General features: G+C 33.1%; 1 protein-coding gene across 1 annotated transcript; it reads right to left on the minus strand.

The window, feature by feature from the left end:
* Nucleotides 1-4,763: 4,763 nt before the first annotated feature.
* On the minus strand, nt 4,764-7,330 carry LOC143624918 (putative polygalacturonase At3g15720). The gene is made up of 9 exons (XM_077095413.1): nt 7,214-7,330; nt 6,986-7,123; nt 6,046-6,198; nt 5,937-5,966; nt 5,658-5,865; nt 5,480-5,561; nt 5,283-5,391; nt 5,095-5,202; nt 4,764-4,982 (listed from the first exon to the last, which is right to left on the minus strand). Exons 1-9 carry the CDS (start codon nt 7,328-7,330, stop codon nt 4,764-4,766), a joined length of 1,164 nt encoding a protein of 387 aa, XP_076951528.1.
* Nucleotides 7,331-13,806: the final 6,476 nt, after the last annotated feature.

The following is a 13,806-nucleotide window of genomic DNA, read 5'->3' on the forward strand; positions in this document are numbered from 1 at the left end:
ATGGAGGTTTGAGATTAGCTTAGGGGAAATCAGTTATGAAAATAAGGGGAATGCCATAAAAGAAATAACACATTTGTTGACTTTCTCTCTACGCATGCAAGGCACATGTCAAATACCCCATCATTTTAAAACATCCAAATTTTTTTTTATGACATTTTTATTAAAAAACAAATTCACCATAATAATCAGTGTCTTTTTATCTTTTATATGTGTATCATATTGTTATACAAAAATAAAAAAAAAATAATGGGTTTTTTACATATTGTGTTTTACCAAAATTGTGTTTTACAATATTGTCTTATAAAATTGTATTTTTCATTGTGTTTTTTTTTTCATAATGTTTTTTTCATTGTGTTTTTTTACATTGTGTCATACAATTGTTTTTATTTATAGTGTTTTCTCCATTTTATTTTTTAGCGGCCGTTTTCTGGTGATCTTTTCCGGTGACTTTTTTTCGGTGAATTTTTTGGTGATTTTTCTGGCGAAATTCCTCGGGAATTGTTTTCCGGTGACTTTCCGATGACTTTTCCAGTGAAATTTTCCGATGAAATTTTCCAGTGAAATTACCCTAGCAATCTCCCAACATCAGCAGCCAACATTTGTGACCTAGCCGCCACTCACCTCTGCCGGAAAACATTCACCAGGAAAAGATATCCTGGTTCTCAACCACTTTCACTTTCTACACATCCATCTATCTTCCCCTCATTTCCACTAATGGACCGCTAGAAAACCACTTTCACCATCCTTATTTCCGTTTTACCTCACCACCGCCGTATCCGACCAACACGGCTTCTCGTACCTCAAACCAACATGTTCCCAGACCCCAACTCCTTCAAAACCTTAAGAAACAGAACCACGCCCCTTGTTTTCCCTATCCAAAAATTCCAACCTTCAGAATCATGTAGAATCTGGACGACGGCATGCTCTGATGAGCTTTTAGAGGCGGCTAAACGGCCGGAGAACGTACAGTGGTTGATGTACATGAGAAAAAGAATACATGAACACCCAGAGCTGGCGTTTGGGGAGTTTAAGACGAGCAAGCTAACTAGACATGAGTTGTATAAGATGGGTATTAGTTAACGGTTTCAGTTCGCCACCATTAATAAACCTCTGATAACCACAGCGAGCTGCCGCTGCCGCAACTCAGTTTTTGGCTCACACATCACCAAAATACCTACCTCCTTAGATAACCAACACTCATGTCGGAGTTTGATTTTTTACATCTTCAACCGCAGAATTTTTTCTGGGAAGCACCGGATTTTCGGTGTATGGAGAAACAGTTCCCGAAATGCCTGGATCTGGCACTTGTAAACTTCTGGATCTACAAGGAGAAGCTTCAAACACTAAAAATGTCGGGTGTCACATCATCCTCTTGATGAAAGAATCCTAGAAAATTGATATGTACTACTAAGTAAACTTATAGATTTCCCGCCTATATGTATGATGAAAGTGAATTTAGTAGGCTTTCTGTCTATGTGTTCGTGCCACTAATGTTTGGAGTTCTCACATCATCCCCTTGTTATAAATATTTCGTCCTGGAAATTTGGATTATGATATATTAAAACTGTAACCATAGCTTTTTTTAACAATGATAGCATCAGAGCACATGGTAGTATAAAGAAGTGATACTAATGTTAAGGATTCAGGGAATGCAACGACTATAGCTCAAGGAGACAGCACTACATATGAACGAATTTGTATATCCAAGTTTCAATTACAGATCAAGTCATGCTATGGTGTCACACCCCAACCTACGGCGGAATTCCGGGGTGCAACTGATCGCACGGTAGCTCGTAAGACACTATCAAAATTAGCGTTACAATATCTATTATTCAAATTTAAATAACTCAAGAACATCACAAACATTTAAAATAACAAAACATTATCCAACTAAACAAATTTCAAAATAAATCATAATTGTTTTTGTTGGTATTCTAAAGGTAATCAACTAATTGTTTGTCTTCATCTAACTCATGTAAGTACCTGCAACATGTATGAAAATAATTTATCAACACAAGGCTGGTGAGCAAAAACAGAATTTAATATATATATATAATAAATAAAATCAATTCTCATGCGGATGTGTAATCACAACAATTAATTTGTAACAATAACATATAAAAATCCGTTCATCATGACACTAGCTCAAGCTACTAAGATGGCATAGGATCTATTAATAAGGATGAGGACGAGGATACATGAGGCCACCAACATTAAATCATTAAACATTAAACATTTAAGAACTTTACTTGTTAACAAATAATTGAGCAATATTCATAAACACATATAATAGAATTGTATTTGAGGTTGTGAAAACAATAATATTGAGTTTATAAAATACATGTTATCCCCAAAACATAAATAATTAAAAAGGGGATATGATCTACTCATCTTAAAAATTGGCAAGTGAAAGAAGATAAGGATATGAAAGAAACCGACTTAAGCGAGCTGACCAAACCGAACTTGATAATTTCCTAAAATTAAGTAAATAACCAAAAGTTAAAACAAAACCAAAACGAACCAAAATTAATAATAAAGTCTAAGTTTAAACATAAAATTAAAGAAAACAAACTTTAAATGAGTGTTCGGTTTGTAGTCGGTCTGAATGTCATTATGAGGTCGAATTTAGATCCACCACATCCAAAACATAATTTTAAACATAAAACATTGAAAATTTAGAAGCTAATTTTGATCAGTTCTTAGTGTAATTGAAAAGCCTCAAATTAGTTTATAACCTAAACCCTAGTTAGAAATGAAATTGAACAGGAAATCCCTCAATTCTTTGGATATTAATTAAGGGCTTTCATTCTAAAGTTCATAATAATTCCTTAAAATACAAACTTACCCAAGATTTGATAATAGAACTAGTCGATTATGATCAAAGAGACCCGTTTGACTTTGCTGGTCAACACTTGAAGAACACTAGATTATGCTTAATTCGTGAGAGCGAATGAAGGTAAACGAGTTATGTGGCAGAAAATAATGATAACATATGCAAGTTTATATAGAAAAACTGATTATACTTTTTGTTTTATCACCAATTTAGTGATAACTTGTTTAAACTTAAAATAAATGAGATAAACATAAAAACTTGATAATTATATTGTATTTATGATAAAATTCATAGGTTTAAGATAGTAATTGATGAGGAATGTTCCAGAACATTTCTAAATTGAACCACACTCGATTTGGATAGAGTTTAAGTGATTAAGCAAGTCAAAAAGACCTGAAAAATCAAAGTTAAACGAGTTGATGCGCAACTGTTGCAACTATTAATCAATACACGAACTAAAATACAATTTTATTAATAAATCAGGACCCGAATTATAGTATGGGTTGGGTACACGAACTAAAATAAAGGTATTTTCATACATTTACTCCTTTATAGTTTCTATTTAAGTATATAGACCTAAAGCCTATCTTAATTTCTGTAACAATTGTAAGTGAAGAGAAGATATGGCGTTGAAGTTGAAGAGCCTTAGGAGAAATTGAAGGAACCTAAATGTAGTTTGTAAATGTTAATTATTGGAATACAATGGAGGCAAATGTAATAAAAAAGATGAACAATCTAAGTAATCAATTATTAATAATTTGCATAGTCAAGCCAGCTTGTGTATGGTCAATGTGCAAATGATATTTGTAGCTAGACTTTAATATATATACTTACAATGAGCATTGATGATTCAATTTCACTTAAGTTCACATTTAAAATTCTCCAATAGAAGATTCATGGGTGTTCTTAGAAGAAAAGAATGTGATGTGAAAGTGAGAAGTGATGAGGTGGTGGAGAGATGGAGAGCCAAGATTCTTCCACAAGAATCTTAAGGAACTTGATTTGTGAGAGGACGTGGAGGAAAGAGGAGAGAAGAAATAGAGAGAATGCATTTTTGATGGACCATTGCCATATGTTTACACAAAAACACCATCCAAAATCTCATTATTGGTGATGCTTTTAATTATATGATTTGATTGCACTTAGAAGTAACGTGTTAAAGGATATCAAGGATTAATTGCATCATACAATTATAATTAGCTACTACTTAATGTTAGGTCTTAAATGAGTGTTTAAAAATACATGAATACTCAAGTTAAATATAATTTGTATGTATTTACCACAAATTATTCTTAATTTCAAATTATTTGATACCCAACAACTTTGTATGATATACTGGTTTATAACCTAGTTATTATTATATAAAAAGTGTGTTTATAGATTAACAAAACTGTTTACAACATGCAAAATTATACAAAGGAAAAAGGGACGTGGGCCCTTTAGGCTATAATTTGTGATCCGACAAATGGTTTCATGCATTGTTTACATATATCGTATCATTGATTCATTTCATATGGCGGCGCATGCATACACGTGTATCACTTAAGTTTTAAGGATTTCAATACCGAACCCACGTACCGCCATGTTTAACGGTTGATATATACACTCGTAAACCGGCGGAATGGTACGGAAGGGGTGAATATTATCTATAAATAGAATCCCCTCATACTTGTTTTAATAATCCGAAATCCGAACATCAAGTTTTACACATTCAAATGTTTATCACCTTTTTATACCAGAAAATTAGTTAAACACAAAGCGTGCATGGTTATATTTGAACGGTGGGGTGAATTGCTTAATGAATAGAGGGCACTCGCCTCAAAACAATTAGAGTTGATTAACATTTCGATTGTTGTTTTCATATTTGAACCCATAGAACCAACATACTGTCCCGATATATATATTACATATAAATTATCTAACTAATTATCTAACTACATCTAACAGTTGGGTTGGTAGATACAAATTCCCCTTTAGCGTTGTTACAGTAAGAATAAACGTCAGGACCAGTGATTCCAACTTGGTTTGCATAGATATCATAACACTTATATCTTTTGCTGCAGTCGAACGTAATCGCTTGCTTTGTCGCCGAGGACCCATGTATATTCAGATACTTCACATCGTACACATGCACAGATGAGGGTGTTGACTATATAGAAAACCAAGCAATACATTAGGCAACAGGATATATAAAGGAATATATATAATATAATAAAGCAGCCCGATGAAACATAGACACTTACTCGTGGTTGGTAAAAAGCACTTTTAGTATTAGCCTGCTGGTAATGCTGATTAATTATGATGGGATTTTGTACATTTACCATAGTAATATCCTCAAATACGACCCCCCTAGCATAACCAGTTCCACCCTACGGTGAAAGAACACGATAAAGATCAAAGGCTAGTTTAAAACGATACAAAATTTATGTAAAGTTATATTAAATTTTACCTCTACAGTCTTGATTCGTAATCCATTTGTGGTTCCAGTGAGGTTACAGTTTTGTACGTGTACATTTTCGACGGTGTCATGGCCTCCGTTTTCCCCGAGGCTTCCAATACTACATAAAAGCATAAATGGCTTTGTGATGGCAACTTTGTGTGAATGTGACAAGTCAACATAAGAAAAAAGCATTAATCATCCTATACCTTATGCCATGTCCAGGTCCGCAGAACACCTTCGTTACATTGAGATTGTATATGCCACCGTTAATAGCCACACAATCATCACCTATTTTTATTGTATCAAAATTAATGGTTGGAACATTGCAATATAGAAGAAAACTAATTATTGTAAAAGAACTAGGAAGCTAGTGTAAGTCAATACCAGTTTGTATATTAGAGTCATGAATAAGTACATTTGATGAATAAGAAATATCGATCCCATCAGTATTGGGGCTGTTTGCGGGCGCTAAAATTCGAAGATATCCAAGATTTATGTTTTGGCTATTAATAATGCTAATATGAAGGCTGGGGCTGTCAATATGAGTTGTCCCAATCAGTCGAAGACGATCACATCGATTGAAATGTAATGCCTAAAACAATTTACATTTACATGTCAGCCGTTTCAAACTCGACATCGATGCATGATAAGTACACATCTTACCTTTGGGCGCTCGCATTTGCTGGCAGCATCCTGCAGAGGTAAACAAATCCTGTTAGTAAGCTCTTTAAGTTGTTGGATATAGAACTCAAGCAAGATTCAAAAAACTAACCTTGTTTCCCCACCACAACGAACCCCGGCCATTGATCTGGCCATGTCCGTAAATTGAGAGTCCATGCACCCCAGAGAAAGATATCCACATATCTTTCTTTTCACAACCGTTCCACCCACTCAGTGTATTCGGTGCAATGATGTTACCCCAAAGCTATTAAAAATATGTATATATTAGATGAGATTATCCCATAACAAGTTTTCACATGAAGTTTTTTCTTTAGGTTTCCTAATCACACCGCTGGAAAAGAGAATTTTAGTGAAAAAAAATCAACATTTTACAAATGCATATGTACGAAAAATAAATAAAAAGGCATACTTTTATAATAATCGTGAACATAATCTTCTTGACCATTTTAATAAGCAACAATGTGTAGTTTTAATTGAAAATGTGGATGGCGTAGAGAGAGACACTATTTTGTAACTATAATTATAAACATTACTCTTTAACTCATACGGAAAAGAGCACAATATGTAAACTAAGAAAAATTAGTATATAAACATGATTTTTATTTAATAACACATGTATGTAAATAGTAGCGGAGGAAAGTTAACACACAAATTAAATTAACTTGTTAACTGTTCGAATCAAGTAGTGTAATTACGTAATTACATCGTAACGTAATTACACTATGTTGTAATTACACTACAATATAAGTATACTATATTATTTATATATATATATATATTACTTGATTAGCACAGTTAGTATGCTAATTTAATTTGTATGTGATCCAAACCCAACAGTATCATTTGTGTTTTGCTACTTCATATTCAAGAAACTAATCGAGAATATGAATATTAAATACCATTTAATATTTTATTGGCGGCAAATTGATGTTCAATAATTACTTTAAACCCATAGGAGATCCATAACCATTGTTTTGTGTTCTTGATATGGATTCAACCTTTGACCTATCTTAGTTATCGGGTCATTTTACCTCAACATTCACCGCTGGGTATCTGCATGGACCATTGAAGGTAACCAGGCCTATTAAAAATGACTTCCCTTGTGGTATGACCAACGTCGGGTATCGTGACGCATCATTACATAAACCAGCCCATGCTTGAAGAAAAGCCTACAGGCATGAACCAATAAATAAGAAAGCATTCAATTTTGCATGATTGATATGTAACCAGATTCTCTTTAATTTATAGACTTGGTTTACATTGGTGTCATCTGTGTACCCATCTCCTTTTGCACCATAAGTTGTGACATCGTAAATGGCCTTGCTTGCAGTTTGTGGGATAAATAAAATGTAGCAGAAGCTCAACACGAAAGTCATCAGTAAACCCTGCGAAGAGGAGATGAAAGAGTACTTAATTTAAGTGTAATTAAGGACATCATGACTCCATTCTGTGTTATTCATATTTTTTACCATTTTTTAGTACCAATTGAAGGTGGTTATTCAGCTGTTGCTTGATGATCCGCAATGCCTCAATTTATAGTGAGAAATGTAACTAGATTAAGTGTATCTGTATGTGCAAGATATTAATAAATTAATAAGATATAATCACATTTAATTCAAATATTTTGAATCAAATGTGATTATTTCTTATTTATTAGTACAAGATTCAAAATATTTCCATATCAATAATAAATTAAATGCGTTGTTTGACTATTTGATGTGTTCATGTATTTCTTTTGCCATGAAATAATTAGTGGATAATTTATGTGTAGGGTGTTTGGATAGAGTTTTTTGGAAATTGTTTATTTGCTTTTATAAAAAGCTAATAATTTCATTTCTAAAAGCTTTTAAGTGATTTTCAATTGGCTCACCGATTTACTACTTTTTTCAAAAAGCAAATAAGACATTTTCAAAAGCTTGCCCAAACATCCTTTTCGTATAGAATTTTTTTTAAAAGAATTTAAGTGCTAATAAAAAAAATGTTTTGACTGAGTGATTTAGTTTTTAAGTTCATTATCATCATGCATGAACCATAGAGTTTTTCGTTTTGTAAATTATAAAATGTTTGTTAAAACCATGTTTTTCGTTTCCACGTTTTTCGAAACACTATTGTAAATAGACTTGGTTTTATTTATTAATTTTTTCATTTAATTTCTGATAATTAATATATAAATCTAAGTCATGTACAATTCATTTCAGTTTAAACTGTTCTTGGATACACTTGATTCCAGCAAAAAACATTTATTACTTTAAATATTTGCTTTTAATTATGTTTTAAGTGGATTCACATTCTTCAGTCTTCAGTTCTTGCGATACATATGGTCAAGTATTAACTGAATTAGAAATAATTTGAGATACAGGTATGGGAGGCTGATATAATTATGAGACGCGCATTTTTACCGATCTCTTTAGCATGTTTATTTTGATTATATATATATAACTAGTTGTTTTACTCAGTGCGTTGCGCCGGGCTGATCAAAAACGCATTGGGTAGGTCGAATATGTTTATGTCACGTTGCAGTTGTGTATTAGTGTGGGTCCGGTTGATTAACACTTAAAAAATTAAAATATAAAAAAACGGCATTAGTTCGGTCGGTAAAACCTGAGCATTATCGATATCGGGCGCTGCAACAGTGAGTCGGTAAAACTCGGGTGTTGGTAAAACCTAAGTGTTCCCGGGAATTGCGACGGTGAGTTGATGCAAATTCGGTCGGTTTCGGTTACGTTTGTTACGATACCGGAAGTAAACAAAAGGTCGGTAAAACCGGGGCATCAATAAGAACATAAAGTTGTCCATCATGGGCGTTTCAGTGAGTTGAACTGAATAACCATTTAATCATCAAATTTAAAAATAGAAAACAAAATTATGTGGACCACTTTGGTGCTGCCACTTGGTCCAATGAAGACTTAGCGGCACCAAAGTTACAAATTATATATATGTATAATTGCCATAAAGAATGTATTATTAATATAGAGTTGATCTATCCTACAAAGCCATAACAATAATAAATGGTAGAAGTTATAATTGATTGTCATGTGTTAAGTGAGACTAAAATGAGAATAGCATAAAGAGAATAACTTATATTTTCTTTCTACACATTCAAGGCGTACGCCAATTCTCTTATCACTTTAAAGCGTCTATCTACTTTTTGATACGAGATTTTTACTATATTTTTTTTACCATAATGTAGGTCTTCTATATGAATCTCACAACTTTACTCGGATCTATCCGTGATGTTAGTTAGCGGAAATCGCTAACAATACTAGGATCTTGTATCTTAGTCTTCAAACACAAAAGAAAGAAAGAGAGGTTTTGTAAAGTAGGTTGTTTTATTTCAAGTGAGTTGTTTCTTTAGTGTTATGGAGAAATGGGTAAAGTAACCCTTTTATAAGGTCTCTATTTCTTCAAGACTTACAAAATAAACGGTACTGAGTACGTAAGACATTGACTAAAAGCAAAACAGAAAGACATACACAATCCTAATAACAATATAGAATATTGGCCCTACAACTTTCCTCTAAGATTGAGTATGTCGAGGAACCTTCCTTAAGTTCTTTTCTTCTTCTTTGTTTCTTGAAGCTTAGTAGTTGTTTTGATCCAAGAGCTTGAAGCAGATTGGATTTTGGACAGATCTTTATCTTCCGTTCTTGTAGACTTAAATTTCAATCTTATTTTCTGGGAAGGATCGACAACAGCAAATTTTAGAAACATCAGATCCGGGAGGTAGACATATAATTTTCTTTTGTTGACTTTCTTGAGCCGACTGGTTTCTTTCCTTGTCTTCAGACACAATCAGTTCATTTTTAGATTCAACCACCAATTTTCATGTTCTTGTTTTCTTTTAAGTGCTTCAGTATCTACAACTTTAGTTTTCGCATCCAAGCAGACTTGATCTTGATCTACCTGTCCATGTACAACTGCACAAAACTTAAAATGAATAAGATTCGTTCACAAACACTCTCGAGGTTCAAAGAAGAATTCGTTTACTGACCCTTCCAATTTCAGTCACTCAAGTTGTAAATTATTTTTTTAAGTCTTAGGTTTCCAACAAACTTTTCAGGAACGACCCTGACAACAAACACATGATTTTGAATAAAATAAGGTTTAATAAAATATGTACGAACATAATAAAAACTTAATATCTTTTTGGCGTTTTCATATATTTTAAAATTATGAAAATATATACATAATATTTTGAAGTTGAAACATAAAATAAAACAAAAGAATATAAAAAAGAAAATGTAGGAGTAAAGATGAAATTAATATTGAATATAAAAATATTTACTTAAAAGTTTTAAAAATTATTGTTGTGAGAAAGATCATGACATAGAGTCATATTATCTGTAACGTTCTAGATCACACTTCTAGTTGACATTATTATGTCAAGAACCCAAAGTCGATTGTACATATATTTTGATGTCAACGTGATATGTTAAGGTATGTATTAGACACAACGCTTGTGTGTTCCCCATTTAATCCGACATATTATAAACTACATCATACCTCGGGCTTAATTTGCTTTCACATGTAACCTCAATTTGACTTAAACCTTTCTTATTTAATTATAGTACGCTTATTGGCACTTGGACAATTGACTCTATCTAGATATATTACAATAAAGCAGAAGTCGAGAGCCTTAACAATCAGGTCATTTATGCCTACTAACAGAGAAAATCCAAGACTTGAACAAAAGAGAGAAAGCAAAACAAAGTAGAAGATTCAAGGTCTTAACAATAGATCTTGTATGACTACAAACATAGAAAGTCCAAGGCTTGAATCAAAATAAAAAGAAGGAATAAATTAGAAGTTAAAAATTCTAAGATAGACATCCTTTTATTTTTGTTTTTCTTTTCTGACTCTTTTTCCATTTTTATTCTATTCTTGACGTTTTTCTTGACACAATAAAGTAAATTTGACACATGACAACATAAGACAACTATGATCAGGTAAAGAGAGGCTTGTTATGATATGCTATTTACATTTCTGTCTTCATTGATATGACTTTGCGCGGAGTCATGCAATGATCACTTCATAAACGTATAACCACTAGCATAGGCAGGTATTTTAGTTTATATCACTCTGACATTTACTCATTTGTCAAGACTATCTACACATCAAGCAATTATCTTGCTGGCTTTTGATCTACTGTTTTCATGTGCTAGGATCGTTAAACACAATTTCTTATCATTTCCCAAATGTCGGATCATTTTCTTTTTATTTTAAAATTTTAAAATACCTGACTCCCTCAAACATGAGCTCCCTCTAAGCATGAAAACATTTTTGAATCAATTTTTGATTTTCTTAAAAGAAAATAAAATATTTTTGATAAGTCAAATGACTTAATTTTTTCTTTTTCTTAAAAAGAACTAAAAATCATTTTAGTGAGTTAAATTTAACTCATTTTATTCCTCTAAAATTGTGATGTATTTGAAATTATTTACAATTTTGTAAACAAAAAGATAGATAGGTTTTTTTTTTAATAAAAGTTGATCATGCCGATGGTTTTAGTGAAAAAGTCAGCAAAGTTGTTGTCAGATGGACTATCTTAAGCATGCATTATCACATTGTATAACAAAGTTGAAGAGATTCAAACCGAGACCCAGCAGCTAATGCTGGATCCATCACTTAAGAGAAGTAGTTGGACGAGGATAGTTTGAGAAACGCTCAATAAGTTGTGGTTGAGCCATTTGAACTAGGTTGGCGTTGTTGAGGCACAAAGTACCATATAAGCATTTCCCATTCCTTGAAATTTACCCCCCCCCCCTGTCGCTTACGAAAGACTCGAATCTGCTTTCAAATGATTTTGCATAAACAACAAGGGTTCGTCTCCCATCATATGCCTGGTGCAATCACTGTCTAAGTACTGAATTTGATAGTCCTCCTTGATTGACCCTTCATACACTAAGAATTTAAATAGACATGAGTTCCCGGTACACTTTTGTCCCTGGAAGGTCAACCGTAAACCGACCAAACTTAATTTTATTTCCAGAAAACCATTTATTTCTTGGTGCAGCCTCACTTAATGAAAGAATAGTCCTTAGTAATCCAAGTAAAAACTTGTTTCTTGGTTTTGGCAATTTTGGACTTTTTTTTTCTTATTTTTAGAACTATTTTTGGTGAATCCTTAGACTTTACAGTCTTAGGATCATTTTTGATTTTATCATTCTTGGTTTTCTAAAAGGTTTTTTTTTGTTTTTTGCTTTATTTACTTTGGCTCTCACATCCACTTCACTGGGTTCACTATCAGCTTGATCAACCTTTAATCTAGGTTACTAAAAGCTCCTTTCGGGGACTGACTAAGCCGCCTTTGAATATCAATTTGTTGCTTGAACCAGTGGTTGCAATGTCTTGCAAGGTGAGAAGAGTGACCACACACAAAACAACATTTTCTCCTAGGAGCGCCATAGAACTCATCAGAACTATAATATGGTTGATGCGGTAGGGAAAGGTGATCCTTGGAAAGGAACATGATTATAAAACCCATTTGATCTGTGACCCCGATCATTAAAAGCATTTGTGTAATATGAATCAACTTAGTTATGCTGATAATGACCATAATAATTGTTATCATAGAAATTGTATAGTTGAGGATTCTTTAATTGATTTGTTGTTTGAGAAAATGATCGTTTACTTGGTGGAACATATTTACATGAAGTACTAACTTTTTCATTTTCAAAAACTTTGCTTTTACTTGAATTATCCTCAGGCTTACAACTTGATGATGAACAACGTGATATGTTCACCTCAACAGCCCTTTTATCACTATCTGAAATAACATCAACATTTTCATCCAAAATACCGTGAGAAATGCCAACATCAAAATTTCACACGTTGCTTTACCATCCGAAGATGAAGTCAATGTATTTGCGTGGAAATAAAGTTGTTAATATGACGGACAGAGTTGGTTGGATTCATGTTAGAATCAAAAAGTGAATTTAAAACGCTTTTATTTTTACAACTCATGTTCTTTTCGACTGGCCCACTTTCTTCTACACAATCTGCTGAACCAGATTAATCACTACTAGAACTAATTGGCATCGGGATTGGATCAACAGTTTTTGAGACGGGAGGAACAAATGTCTTTGGTTTTGGTACATGACCAATTCCATTGACCATTTCGCCCTTAGGAGGGGTATTGAAACTAAAATGGGTAGGCTAGTGTAGTTGTCATTGAACAATGGAAGAACTACAGTAAAATCATAGCCTAATCCCATATTTTGTTTCACCCCCATCTATGCCCCAATGATCCCATTCAGTTTATTAGACGCCATTTCAAACCTATCCACTATTATTTTTCTTTGGGCAATGTCTAATTCTAGTTCTTCAATTTTAGCGTTTAACTGAACTATTCGTCTTTCATGAAATTCAACTAGCTTATGAGACAATAACAATTTTAGATGTAGGTTTGCCATGTCGTCGTGATGATTTTTAATTCTAGTACTGCTTACTTTTTCAGTCTTTTTGTATTCATCATTCTAACCTTTAATGCCTAAATTTTCAATGATCAATGCAGCATTATGAGTTTTATAACTCTCCACTTTATCAATGCAAGCTTGAGAGCATAAATGTGCGTCTAACTCGATGGGATAGGACTTGCTTGATTGCTTCCACCTGTAACACTTGTCCCAGCTTTATTTTCTTTGGAATGATTGTTCATTCGGAGCTTCTTATCCGTTAATTTAAAAGACTTGATGGTAGAAGTCAACTCTGAGAGTGTTATGGTATTCAGTTTTGTGGTTCTCTTGATAGTGACCACACTGTTGTTCCATGCGTAAGGTAGTGAATTCAACAGCTTCATGTTGATCTCAAAGAAACCATTGATGATATCGGCACTTCTCATTTTAGTGACGAG

The sequence above is a fragment of the Bidens hawaiensis genome, unplaced genomic scaffold (genome assembly GCF_021521415.1).
Source record: "Bidens hawaiensis isolate Kalapana, Puna unplaced genomic scaffold, B.hawaiensis_p1.1 tig00004003_1, whole genome shotgun sequence".
Classification (NCBI taxonomy): Eukaryota; Viridiplantae; Streptophyta; class Magnoliopsida; order Asterales; family Asteraceae; genus Bidens; species Bidens hawaiensis.

What these genes read in the sequence shown, in the direction of transcription:
- LOC143624918 (XM_077095413.1), bottom strand. Translation starts at nt 7,330, where the DNA reads ATGACTTTCGTGTTGAGCTTCTGCTACATTTTATTTATCCCACAAACT. An exon ending in ACCCAGCGGTGAATGTTGAG is followed by an intron (nt 6,199 to 6,985) that starts GTAAAATGACCC and finishes TATTTTTAATAG; the next exon opens with CTTTGGGGTAACATCATTGC. An exon ending in TGACTCTAATATACAAACTG is followed by an intron (nt 5,562 to 5,657) that starts GTATTGACTTAC and finishes CAATAAAAATAG; the next exon opens with GTGATGATTGTGTGGCTATT.